The 12,834-nt window shown below is 53.8% G+C and overlaps 1 protein-coding gene across 3 annotated transcripts; it reads left to right on the top strand.

The window, feature by feature from the left end:
• Nucleotides 1-8,291: 8,291 nt before the first annotated feature.
• DLX6 (distal-less homeobox 6) lies at nt 8,292-11,799 on the top strand. Of its 3 annotated transcripts, none has more exons than XM_065669232.1 (3): nt 8,292-8,652; nt 9,546-9,739; nt 11,548-11,799. In XM_065669232.1, the coding sequence occupies exons 1-3, from the start codon at nt 8,292-8,294 to the stop codon at nt 11,797-11,799; spliced, it is 807 nt and encodes a 268-aa protein (XP_065525304.1). The 3 variants fall into 3 exon arrangements, with proteins under 3 accessions (XP_065525304.1, XP_065525302.1, XP_065525303.1); XM_065669230.1 differs by having other exon boundaries at nt 8,292-8,653; nt 9,541-9,739; XM_065669231.1 differs by having other exon boundaries at nt 8,292-8,660; nt 9,551-9,739.
• Nucleotides 11,800-12,834: the final 1,035 nt, after the last annotated feature.

Here is a 12,834-nt window from a genome sequence, read left to right as displayed (position 1 = left end):
GTGCGAGCAAAAGTTCCCAGACACCCGCGAAGATGCCGGCAAGGTTCAATCCCCTTTTCCTACAGAGATCCGTTTCCAGCCACAGGCCCAATAATAGGGGTGCCGGCGGCCCCCCTCCCCTCTCCCTGGGAGTCACAAAGGACGCGATCACACCTCGCCTCCATCCGCATGTTTCCTAAGGTGGCGTGAAGAGAGCGGCAGCGTGGGGAGCAAAGCGGGGCACCCAGCTCTGGATGCTCAGCCCCGGCCCGCCCGCGGAGGGCTTTTGTCTCTCCCATCAGCCCCCAGCTACGGCACGGGCACTGCTGGGAGCTCCTCCGAGAGAGAGCTGCAAAGCGGAAGGCAATGGTCTGTAGGTTAAACAGACCTTCTCCGCCCGGTACAGCACCGGTGCTGCGCCTTGGCCGCTCTCCTTTGTGTTATCTCCCCTCACGCTGCCCAGGCCTCGCAGAGTTATGCCGTAAAGGCGATGTCCCACGTTAAAACAATATGAATTCGCGGACGAATGCTGAATATGAATGAGGTATGTGGTCGTATGACTGCTTTGAAGCTGTACTTCTCCGAATATGGCTTTAATTAAATGTCTTCCGGCTCTGAAAGATTACATGTTGTGCAAAATATATCCTAGCATGAAATTTACTTCCACGATACGAAATTAGGTTACTTATAAATGTCTTCATTTAAAGAAGAAAATCGTTTTTCCTCATTCTGGTTTCTGTCTTGTTGAGCAGAAAGCTCCAGCGAGGAGGGAGAGTTGGATAATATATTTGTAGAGGCACGTGTAACAAAACCTGCCAGCAGCGGAGTGGGCGAGGGCTGCTTGCTCAAATGCAGACAATTCACAAAACAGGCAAGTTAATCCAGATCTGATTTGTTTCAGATCCAGCTGTCAGAACCCCGAGATACCTCCCGCGTCTCACGCTGCGGATATTTGATGTGCTCTCACCGCCTCGCCCTCCTCTTCCCTTGCTCCTGCCTGTATCCCCTGCGAAGGATGCTCGGGGGGTGGGGGGAAGAAGGGTCAGGACAAGCAGGTGGAGAAAGGCGGCCATCTCCACTCGCGAAAAACAGAAGTCATTCTCGGCGGGGTGGAGGTTGAGGACAGCGTCATGGTGAGATTGGGACCAGTTAGTGGGGCAAAGCGGTTTAACCCGCCAGTGAAACCACGCTTCGTGTCAAGAGTTTTCCCGGTCCGGACGGTGGATTCACGTTGCTGGAGGCGATGCTCTCTGTTTGGCTGTTTCTTTTTACGCCCTCAAGCACGGGGACCTCACCAAGCTGAGTTTCTATAGAGAGATCAGATAATGAATCTCTCTGGATTACCTTTCTAAATTAACTTTTAGATTGTTTTTATAGTCCTCTGAGACCCTGACAAAAGAGGCTGTAGCTAGATACAGGTACGAGATAAACATATAAAGCACTCTCATTACATGGGAATGAGTGAAGAACTCTCCTTGCAATCTACTGTAGATAACGAGGCTGCCTGAAGAAACAAGTAAAGCCGAGATATTTACTTCTTTTCCTATTAAATAAACCTCAATAACTGCATTGACTTTGCGCAGTGTTTACTACCTTTCCATTCCATGCTTGGGTAAATGCATCCCTAAAGGTAGAGTAAATAATTGCACTGATCTCAACAAGGGAAATGTGTAGGCATTTGAAGTGTACTAAAAATAAACGGAGGCGAGACACACTGAAAGGAGAGGACATCGCTCTCGTTTGCAGCAATTCAAGCCTCTGCTGTCCTTCTCCGGCACCGTGGGTTTCCCGAGCACTGCCGGCGTGACACGTCCCCGCGGGTGGCACCGGGACAGGACCCGAGTGGCCGTAGGGAACCGCTGCGGGGGAGGGAGGGAAAGGGAGGCTCTGCGCGGCGCTTGACTCGGAGAAGGAACTGGCCGCTACCGCAGGAGAAATTGCAGCCTCTCTGCTGACTTGAAAGAGCCTCGAGTTTCCGTTTGCCTCTGAGCCCTTCCAAGAGGGACACTTAGGAGCGGTGGTGGGTTGGTTGGGTTGTTTCTTTTAATTGGATGGCGTCTTCTTCTTCTGCCAGAAGTTGGGTTTTGGTGTTTTTAAAATTGTTGTTTTTTTTCTTTTATTTGAAAAGAAAACAAAACAACAGAAGTCCCCGCTAAAAACAACATCTCTCTTTCAGCAGCACCCGAGCGGCGGGGACGCCTGCCAAGCCAAAGCCTCTCAGGCGGAGGTCTGCAAACCTGCGGCTGCCTTCGGGGAGGCTCCCCCTGACCCACGGAGGGGAAGGTCCCCCACAGCCGCTCCCTCGTAAGGCTCCCTGCGGAAGGGCGACGGAGGCAAACCCACCCGCACCGGCTCCCCATGGGGATCCCGCATCCCCGGCTCTTGGTTAGGGCGGCGGAGATGCACACCTGGCCAGATGTGGGAGAGGCAGACGGTCATGCCTTCCGCCAGGTCCCGTCGCCAGCCGGGCAGCCCCTCTCCTGAAGCTCAGTTCCGTTGTACTGCAGATACCCACACCTCACGCTCCCAAGCCCCCCCCAGACCCCTTCCCTATCAGGGAAAACAAACAACGACAACACGACAAAACATTAACCAAACAAAAAGCCCCAGCCCGACCCTCTGCGGAGCCACACATTAAATGAATCTGGCTGTAAGGTTTTAATTACAGCGAAGGCTTCGCTACAAATCTGTACAAGAGACAGTGGCTGGTTCCCACTGGATCTTTCCCCTTCTGACTCCTATTATTTTGACCCAGGCTACAATATAGGGAGCGGCGTGTGTGATCCATCTGCGAGGCTGGCTGGGGTTTACCCCCCCCCCCCGCCTCCCTGCCACTTCCTTCACACTCGCGGTATGGAAAGCCATTGACGCCTGCCTGTCTGTTATAATGTTAGTGGGTTGAAATCCAGAGGAGCCTCCGCTCCGCTCTTGCTCTTGCACTGGCAGCGCTCAAATTCCCCAGTGTCTCTCCTTAAAATGGCCCGCTTCCAGCTTGAGGAGGTGACCTCCTTTTGCGGGAGCCCTTGCTCACCACTCAGCTGCTATTAAGACGATGGCAATATGACATGCTGGCAGAAAGAGAGGAAGCCATGTGTTTTGGGGCAAACTGACTTGAGAGACGGACGGAGGGGGGTGGATAAAAATGCCGTCGGCGGATGCAAGGGGCGATACTTTGTTCTAGCTTCTCCGGGAGCTGTATGTAACGTGGGCAGAGCTGTGGTGGCAGGGTAGGGGGGCCGAGGAGAGCCCCGTGCCTCTGTGGGGGGAGCCCATCCGCAAAAACGCATCTGGAGTGGATCCCCGCTAGCGGGAATATTCTCCTGCTTTCCACTTCTCCCGAGATTTCACCACCACCACCCAGCAGGAGAGCCCCGCTCTCTCTCTCTCTAGCGCTTTACAATTGCTTTGTGGATTCCGTCCTGTTGCTAAAAAAGCAGGGGATCCCGCACTAACCCTTCGCTCTCCCCACCAGCATTTCTCTGCCCTGTTTAAAAACTCTGTTGCAAGGTCCACTTCGTGTATGTACATGGACATCCCGCGGAAAAAGGCGCAATAGCATAATTCCTGAAATAAGACCTTTCCAGCCACCCTGGGCGGGGTGGGACAGAAAACCCTCTCCGGCACTCTGATGTGAACAGGGGAGGGGGACTACATGCTCCCTGAGAGCAGCCCTGAGACCCTGAGAACCCGTTCTGCGGACGGGAACCCCCCAGCCAGAGCATCTAGGGGGAGCCTGAGGAATGCCGTCAGCACCATCACCACCTCCCCCAAACCAGCAAAACAGCTAAACAACCCAAGAGCGTCTCCGCTTGCAGAGCCCACCCGTGCAAACACCAGAGCGGGGCTTCCCGGGAAGGACGGGATGAGAAGCGGAACGGGAATATTTGTTTTCCCCTGTTGTTATTGTTGATCGCATGAATGAATGAATGAACGAATGAATGAATGAATGGAACAGAAGGTGCTCGGAGGCATATAGGAAGCCTCTGGCCGCTTACATTAACTTCCTATTATGCCCTAAAAATAGAACCGCGTTTCCTGTTGTTCGTCAGCTCCTTCTAACTGTTGTGTCTGTTGTGTGACATCTTTCAACTCACAAATGTATCTTTAAACCACACAGACAACGTTTGGTCTTTCGAAAGTATTAGCCACAAACATCATTAAAGCGACGTGGTGACACGGAGAACCAGTAGCACGAAGTCACCCAGTCCTGGGGCACAGGGAACCCCGTGCCACGCTTTTCGACCGTCACCTCGGCAGCGGAGCGGAGGAGCAGCTCGGGGGGGGCCGGGGGAGGGGGAGACTGGGAGGGGGAAGGGAGGCAGCTCCCAGCCAGCCTGGGGGAGGACAGGGACTAGCCCTAGTACCTCCCGGGGTTCAGAGGCCTCCCTGCCCTCCAGCCAAGCGAGGGTGCCTTGCGGAGCTCATCACCAGCGGAGATCCAACCGGGAGGTGAGAGGAGGAGAAGCCCGGCCGGGGATGCTCGGGCAGGACGCGGTGTTGCCCGCAATCCGGAGCATCCCTATCATCCTCGGCCAGGTCTGCAGCCTCCATCGTCGGGAGAAATTAGGCAGTGGGGGTCACAGGTGATGGGATCCTGCTGCCTTTCCAGGGGGAAGTCCTCCCAGGCGGGGGAGGGGGGGGGTGTCTCCTCCCCCAGGACCGTCCCCAGGCCACCCCCTAACTCGGACCTTGCCCCTTCTGGCCCGGCCGTGTGGCAGCTCCCAAGGGAGCTTGGCCGAGGCCCGGCGCCTCTGGAGCGCCGTGTCCCACTCGTGACTGTTTGTCCGTTCGCTTCGAGAATCACTTCAGTGCAAGGGGACTAGGAGGTGCGCCACCCCCACCATGCCCCTTTTCATGAGTCACCCTCCTGGAAGTGAGCACCCCACTGCTCAGGTGCGTTCAGAGCTACTGATAACAGGTCTAATTTCTTAGAAGGAGGCCGGCCGGTCACGGAACTCGGCTGCACATAAGCCGGAGCCGGGGAGGACCGGTGCCTGGTAGCGCCGAACCCCCTACCGCCCCGGCAGCTCCCGACAGAGCGTGGGCAGGGGACCTGCCCCTCCCTCAGAGTACCTACCCCTCCAACTGCCTCCTCTACCAGGGCACGGCTCGGGCCCCTATTGCCCCCCCGGCCCCCTTTGCCCTCCGTCCCCCTGTGGGCCTAATTAAACTGGGGGAAATTATCGGTATGAGGCTGGATGGAGTCAACTGCCCTGCCGACAGACGGGGATGTCTGAGCACCGTGGGGTAAGAGCAGCGCCGGGTGCCCCGCTCTTCCCCCCTTCACCGGCTCCGCCGCTCCCCCCGGCCCGCACCCGGAGCCCCGGGTGCGACACCCACTCGCACCACCGCAGTTCGCTCTCAGATAGGCTGAGCGAGGGGTGCACATATAACCCCGTTTGCTCTCTATAGAAGGGAGCAGCTTCTGCAGACCCTCCCTCTGTTTTCTTCTTCTCCTTTTTGTTTCACGTTGCCTAACAGACGCCTTGTTCCCTTCGCCAAGGCGGCACTTAGGTGTTATTTCAAACCGGTCTCTTCTCCTGCCTATCTTTCCCTCATTCCCGAGTTAGCACCCCTTATGCGGCAGGAATTATTTCGAGATCAGAAAGCAACGTGTTGCAAACCCTCCCCAGTCTATTTTCTGACACCTTTTGTTCTGCACGCTCTTGCTGCTGGAGAAAGTGCTAGTATGTGCACCTGCGAGAAAACGCCTTCGTGATGTTAATATCAACCTGGAGGGGATAAAGCAATAAAACTGCAAAATGTACCTGCTCCTATTGAGTACATTACCTACACCTATGAATAAAGAGTCCCAGTAGGAATTCTTCCCCTTTCTCTATATTTTTATTCATTGTAGATTTGTAAACACCTGGATCGGGTTACTCTTTCGCGTGTTAAAGTGGAACTCTTGTTAAAAGCAGGAGAACAAGGCAAGACACTTACAACAGCATTCAGAGTTACTGAACCGGCTCCAAGGGCTCAAGAAGTGAAACAACGATGAGAGGGTGGGTAAGGGGGCTCCAAACATCCCAGCCGCCCAGGAGAAAAGACACCCCCCTCCTGAAATAAACCAGCTGAACTATAAGCACCGAGAGGCTGTGGGTTATCCGCTGCCACCCATCGAGCATTGCTTCGCACCCCCTTCCCCTCCGCCTTCCCCCCCTAGACGGTGCGGTATGCAAACGGGGGCTCGCATCCCTCGGCTCCCCCGGGGTAATGACCGGGCTGCGGAGAGACAAATCCCCAGAATAAACGAAGAAAGGGAAAGGGGAAAAAAATCCCAGAAAGAAATAAAAAACCCACTCTGAATATTTCCAAAAGAGAGGGGTTAAAAAAAATAAATCTGGAAGATCTAGACGCGGATCCCCAGACGATGTGGCCGGGAGAGGCAGTGTCAGGACCCGCGCTCGGGCTGGGGGGAGTCTCGGGGCTCTGCAAGCGGCAGCTGCCGATGCCGGTGTTGGTTTTCCAAGCCCGGAGCCTCCAGAGCATTTCCCCGTCTAGAGCGAGTTCGGGATTTCTCTAGGCTTAGGGAGCTCCGCCGGGTCCTTCCTACCTCAGTCCTCTGCGGTGGGGTCTGTCTCCGGAGTTCATGCTTAGCTGGACGCCAGGATATTTAAGCGAGGGAAAGGGGGGAAGAAAAGAGAGAGGGAGTGAGGGAGAGAGGGGGGAGAGAGAGGAGACGGGAGAGAGAAGAGAGAGATCCTCCGCCGTGCCGGATCAAACTTAATGTCTTTCCCTAGTCCATCTTTGAAAGAGAAGTGGTAATACCACCTGGATGTTCGGATATAAATCCCCTTGCAAATAATAAATGGATTAATAATAACAAGGTATGAAGTTCTTTTTATAGAAAAAAGGAGAGAATTGAAACTAAATGCGGCAGTTAGACAACCATTTTGATAAGAGGATAATTGAGGCGACACTGGTGTATAATTAGAGGATAATTTATGCTATATCCACTTTTATTCCACCTCCCAAAATAAACCCAGTCCATAATCATTACAGGCAAATTGTTCTGAATTTTATAGCAGCAATTTGAACAAAGTACTGCAGTTAATCATAGGAGATTTTTGTGTATTCCTGATTAGAAGTCTAATTGCCTCCTTCCAGAAAGTAAAAATAACCGTAAAACGACTCTATTTTTATCATTAACAATGTTGACAATAAAATAAAATCAACTGGAATTGTAATCTAAAGACAAATTTAGGGCGCAGGCACTTTTTTTTTCTCCTTTCTTTTTTTTTTCCCTCTTTTTTTTTTTTTTTTTTCTGGGGTCGTTTATATCCTAATCAAACTTTTGCCAAAACCGCCAACCTCACGTAGCCATTTGCATATATTTGAAAGCCATTATGGGGAGCTGCTGCCGCCGCCGCTTTTCAGCGTGGGGGGGTGGTGTGTGTGTTGAAAACGCTCTGCGCGACACTTTGCCGCACTGAAAATACCGCGCAAGGAGAGGGGAGAGAGAAAAGGGGGGTAATGAAAGGGGAGAATGGAGGGGGGAATGCGTGATTTTGGAGGGGAAAGCGTGATGGGGGGGGAGATAGGGGCAGACGCTCCCCTTTTCCCCACCCGTGTGCTGGGCGCGGAGCTCTCACGATGCGCTCTCCGCGCCCCGCGCACGGGTGGGGAAAAGACGAGGGGTAAAGGGGTGGGGGGTGGGGGGAAGAAAGGGGGGCGGGCAGCGCGCGCGCTGCTGGGGCGGTGACGTCAGGGGGTTGAGTGACCAATGAGGGAGGTGCTGCCCTCCGGAGACGAACCATTCGACTTATGCGAGTCCCTGCCCTTCAAGTCGAAGCGCGGAGCCCCACAACTTTCCCAGCCTCCCCCCATCTCCGCCTCCCTCCTTCCTCGTCCTCCCGTATTCCCGGCCCTCCTCTCTCGCTCTCTTCCCACACACACACACCCCCCCCCACCAAAAAAAAAAAAAAACCAACACAACCCACCCCACGCGCCGGGGGGATGAAGGAAAAGAGCGGCGCAAAAAAGCGGCTGGAGTAGCCCGCCCTCCCCCCTCCACACACCCCGCACATCGCCCTCCCCTTCCTCCCCTCCCTCAGTGAACGAGGCCCCTCGCACAACGACTCCTTAGAGAGGAAGGGGGGGAAGGAAAAAAAAAAAAAAAAAGGCGGAAAAGAAGGAGAGAAAAAAAAGGGGGGGAATAAAAAAAAAAAAAAGAAAAGAAATTAAATTAAATCCCCGCCGCCTCTCCAGCGGTGCCGCGGCGGGTAAGGGGAGCGGCGGTGGCTGGGCAGAGAGGAGGCAGAGCGCGGGGGGCGAGCCGGGGAGCGCCGCGCTCTCCCTCCCAAACTTTGATGATGACCATGACTACGATGGCTGACGGGCTGGACGCGCAAGACTCCTCGAAATCCGCCTTCATGGAGTTCGGGCAGCAGCAGCCGCCGCCGCCGCAGCCGCCGCCGCCGCCCCACTCCCAGCAGAGCTCGCCGGCCATGGCCGGCGCCCACTACCCGCTGCACTGCCTGCACTCCGCCGGCGGCTCGCATCCGCACCACCAGCATCACCACCACAGCTCGCCCTATTCCGGCACCGCCGGCTCCTACAACCACCGTTCGCTGGCCGCCTACCCCTACGTGAGCCACTCGCAGCACAGCCCGTACCTCCAGTCCTACCACAACAGCAGCGCGGCCAGCCAGACGCGGGCAGACGACTCAGGTGAGCCGGCACCGCTTTCCCGACCCGCCGCCAGCCCCCGTTTTGTCCTTCTCTCCACCATCCCCTGGCCTTATTCCGGGCGCCCCCACAGCGACCCCCGCCGTGCCCCACGCTCCCGCCGGGTGATGCCGACACTGGGGTGCGCGGGGCGGCGAGGAGAGAAGCGGGGGCTGCTCGTTCCCGAGGGCCTACTGCTTGTCGTGCCCGGCGGCGTGGCCGCCGTGCTTCCCCCGACAGAGCCGGCGGCAACTGCCGGCGGGACCGCGGCGCTGGGTACCGGCGCCTCCCCATTCGCCCCGCGGCCGGCGGGCAGGGGGCTGAGCTCGGCCCTCCTTTGTTACTGCGGGACCAGCTTTAGGCAAAATTCCTGCAAACACCTGAGGAGTGAAAGTTTCCAGGCGAGCGGGTCGCATTCCGCTCGGGGGCCGCCTGATTTATGTATTATTTTTTGCAGGGAGCCGCTCGTTTGTATGTATTCATCCGGAGGGGCACGGCAGGGGAGGGGGGGAGCATTGTTAACAGTCTCGGACTGGTGATTCACTGACCACCAAACCGGCGACGCGAAGTCAGTTAGCTGGGTAGAACCTGGATGTCCCTGGAACCGGGCACCCCTCCACGAAGACAGCCCTGCAATTTGTTTTCCTATATATCTGTTCAAATACTATTAGTTTTTCTCCCTCGAGGAAGGGCAGCGTGCCCACCCTGCCGGATGGTTATTTCCTTCCCCCGCCCCCCCGGCCCGGCATCTCCCCAGCGGCAGCCGCTGTGCCAGCGGTGATGTTGCACCGGCACCGGGGCAGACTGCAGCGTTTAGGGGAGCCATGGGGCAGCCAAAACGCCTGCTTTAAATAGAGAAAATGGGTGATGTTTCAGCTGTGTTATTTCGCTTGCAGATCAGCAAAAAACCACAGTGATTGAAAACGGTGAAATCAGATTCAATGGAAAAGGGAAAAAGATTCGGAAGCCTCGAACCATTTACTCTAGTCTACAACTCCAGGCTTTAAACCATCGCTTTCAGCAGACTCAGTACCTGGCACTTCCAGAGAGAGCTGAGCTGGCAGCTTCATTAGGACTTACCCAGACACAGGTAATTACTGGGAATCCCAAATCACTGAAATCCTGCTCGAGCAATAAAGGCCAAGCACAGTACGATGCTCCCCAAACGTTTTGGCCTCTGTGCGGGAGCGGTAGCGAAGGTATCGCACACTGTCCCCATCTATGCGTGACAGGATTTATCTAATGCACGACAGAGAGACCGGTCTGCCTCAGAGGGAGCGGGATTCGGCCGTCTGGCGAGCAAGTGCTCCCTTTCGATGCCACACATAACATTTTAAAACTGCCTATCTTTTCGGATCATCCCAGCCACCGAGATGCAGCTGCCCAGCTGTGAAAAGGAGAACGAAACAAAGGCAAGGGATCGCTGGGCCTGCGGTAGAGCTGACAGCAAGGCAAAGCTGCCTCGTAGCAACCTCTAGGCAGAGGGGAGGCCAGAACAGGTTAGGAAATACCTGTAAAATCAATAGTTAATTCACCCGGGATGACTAACGCAAACGCAGCGGTTACCCTTGGGCAAAATGTACGAAAGGTGATAATAGATCTGAAGATCAAAGACAGCCGTGTACAAAATTATAGCAGGTTAAGCCATAGTTAAGTGTGGTTGGAGTAGCTGTGCCATTCGACTAATTTAAGCTTGAAAGACACATGAGGCATTACAGGCTTCCCAGGCTGGGGTTTGCGGAGAAGTGCATGGATAGATGGGATCAATTCGGGTAAAATGTAATAATGGGAATTTATGAGCTTAACAGACAACTTCAGGATTTTATCATTGTTGTTGATAACAGTCGCTTCCAGCCAGCGATTTTTTAGTACTCAGCAAACATTAATCATGGGAATAGACCTGATGGTTTTTCAATTGGGATTTTAGCATCCTTACCATGTGCATTCTGTCTCACTGCTGTCTCGGTTGCTCTCTCGTACTCAGAGATTTGATTTTAGGGGCCCGATCCTGAGCATGCAGCTAGACAAACACCCCTGCCTGTGCCCTAACATTATATCTGTAAAGTTTGCAAGGTCAAATACACGTGTGGGAATTGTTTCCTTTGTATGATTTGAAGAAGAGTTGTTTTATTTGACAGATTTTAAGAAGTACGTGTCTATATATGCGTTACATACAGATATATAATTCCTGTAACAATTCTGACATGCCAGAGTGGGCCCGATCCTTGCACATCTCTTGGAGTGCAGGCTCCCACTGCTGGCGCTCTACTGGATTAGGAGCAGGATGAGACCCAAAGCAATCTCTATAACCAGTTACTCGCCGAGAAAATAGCATTTTCTTTTCTTTAAATACAACTTCTAAACTAAAGCCACAGTCCTGGTTCCATTGCGCCTCCTTCCCTGTCACATCACCAAGGACCGCTTGATCGTGCATGTTTTTGGATGCGTGCTTTCTTTGTAAGATGCCCTTTGTTTATTGGCTCCTGTCTCCTGGCACAAAATCATATGATTGCCCGTGTTTGACAACAGTTTGTCCAAATGATCAAATGACCTCCAAAATTCTGAATGAGGCGTTCAAGCAGGACAGTTTTGAGCACGTAATCTGCTCCAGCTCGATCACTCTGGCCTGCCCGAGAGAAAATAACGTTCTAGCCTAAAACCTGCATCCCTCACGCTTTCCAGCTCCGCTCTGCCTCTCCTGTTCTCTGAAGCTGCATCCAGAGCCCGAGAGCAGCAGCAGCAGCTACCTCTCCTTCCCTTCTCCCTACCCCTCACTCCTCACCTGGCTGGCGTGGAGTCTCCAGACCTTCTCTAGAGAAACCCCCAGCCCTGAGGGGCTCCCCTGCCGTGCCCTGGGTGCTGACGGCAGCCTAATACCCGCTGCGTTTTGCTCTACAGGTGAAGATCTGGTTTCAGAACAAGCGCTCCAAGTTCAAGAAGCTGCTGAAGCAGGGCAGCAACCCCCACGAGAGCGACCCCCTGCCCGGCTCCGCTGCCCTCTCCCCGCGCTCTCCGACTCTGCCTCCGGTCTGGGACGTTTCAGCTTCTGCTAAGGGAGTCAATATGCCTCCCAACAGCTACATGCCTGGCTATTCTCACTGGTATTCTTCTCCACATCAAGACACAATGCAGAGACCACAAATGATGTGAATTGTCCAAGAGAAATAATCTCCCAAGAACGCCTCGTCTCGACATGGCAAGAAGTTCCCCTGCTTTGCCAAGCCGTGCCAGCTAATAGGCTCTGTGTGAACTTGTAGATGCGGCAAAGAGACAGAGTGGCTTAATTTTCTTTTATTTTTTTCTTTTCTCTCTCTTTTTTTTTTTTTTTTTTCAAGTAACCTCAGCGATTGATCTCGAACAGAAAGACAAAATTTTCATTCTGACGCACAGAAGACACTTCTCTTTAGGATACTTTCCTTTGGACTCCAGGGCACCAGCCTCTTTCTCTGTGGAGTATACGTCAAAACAAACTTTTTACAGACTTTGCCCACAAGAAGAACCTGAATCTACCATGGCAGCCGTTTTTACTTGTTTAATGAGCTAAAGACATTACATGATGAAAGAGGGACTAGTCTAAGCTCCTTCATTTTTATTCACCAAATCCGGACTGGGGGAAAAAAAATCTCAAAGAGAGAAGAAGGGATTAAAAAAATGAAGAAGGGAAGAAAGGATAACTGGTTGAAAAATGAAAACGTACTGTAAGATTAGAACATTACCACGAAGCAAAACCTGCATGCTTTCTCAAAATGCAACGGGCTGCGGCTCCGAAGAAACCACTGTCTCTCCCGCCAAGAGCCCTCTCACCCGCGCACACACACCCGCGCACAGCCGGACAGACTCCCCGAGACGAGCAGGACGGACAGAGCGAAGGATCCGCGGCAGGACCGCCCGCGGAGGCAAGGCAGGAAGGTTCAAGCGCTGCCCGCCGGCAGCCTCACCCCTGAGAGAGAGGGACCTTCCCCCCGAGCAACCTTTCTGTATATATTGTTGAATTTTAGTTGTACATATACTTTGTATGGTTTTGTCTCCTTTCATATATAGAGTAAAAGCCACAAAACTCCCGTCTGGCTCCTCATTCTCTCTCTCTCCACCTCAGAACCGGTGTGTACTCCCCCAGACCAGTTCAGTCCGGGCAGCTGGACGCTGCCCCCTTCTTGCCTGCCCGTACGGAGCACACCCTCGCTT

This window comes from Lathamus discolor, chromosome 2 (genome assembly GCF_037157495.1).
Source record: "Lathamus discolor isolate bLatDis1 chromosome 2, bLatDis1.hap1, whole genome shotgun sequence".
Lineage (NCBI taxonomy): Eukaryota > Metazoa > Chordata > Aves > Psittaciformes > Psittacidae > Lathamus > Lathamus discolor.
The sequence above is the reverse complement of the archived record's forward strand: the minus strand, read 5'-3'. Positions and strand labels throughout refer to the sequence as shown.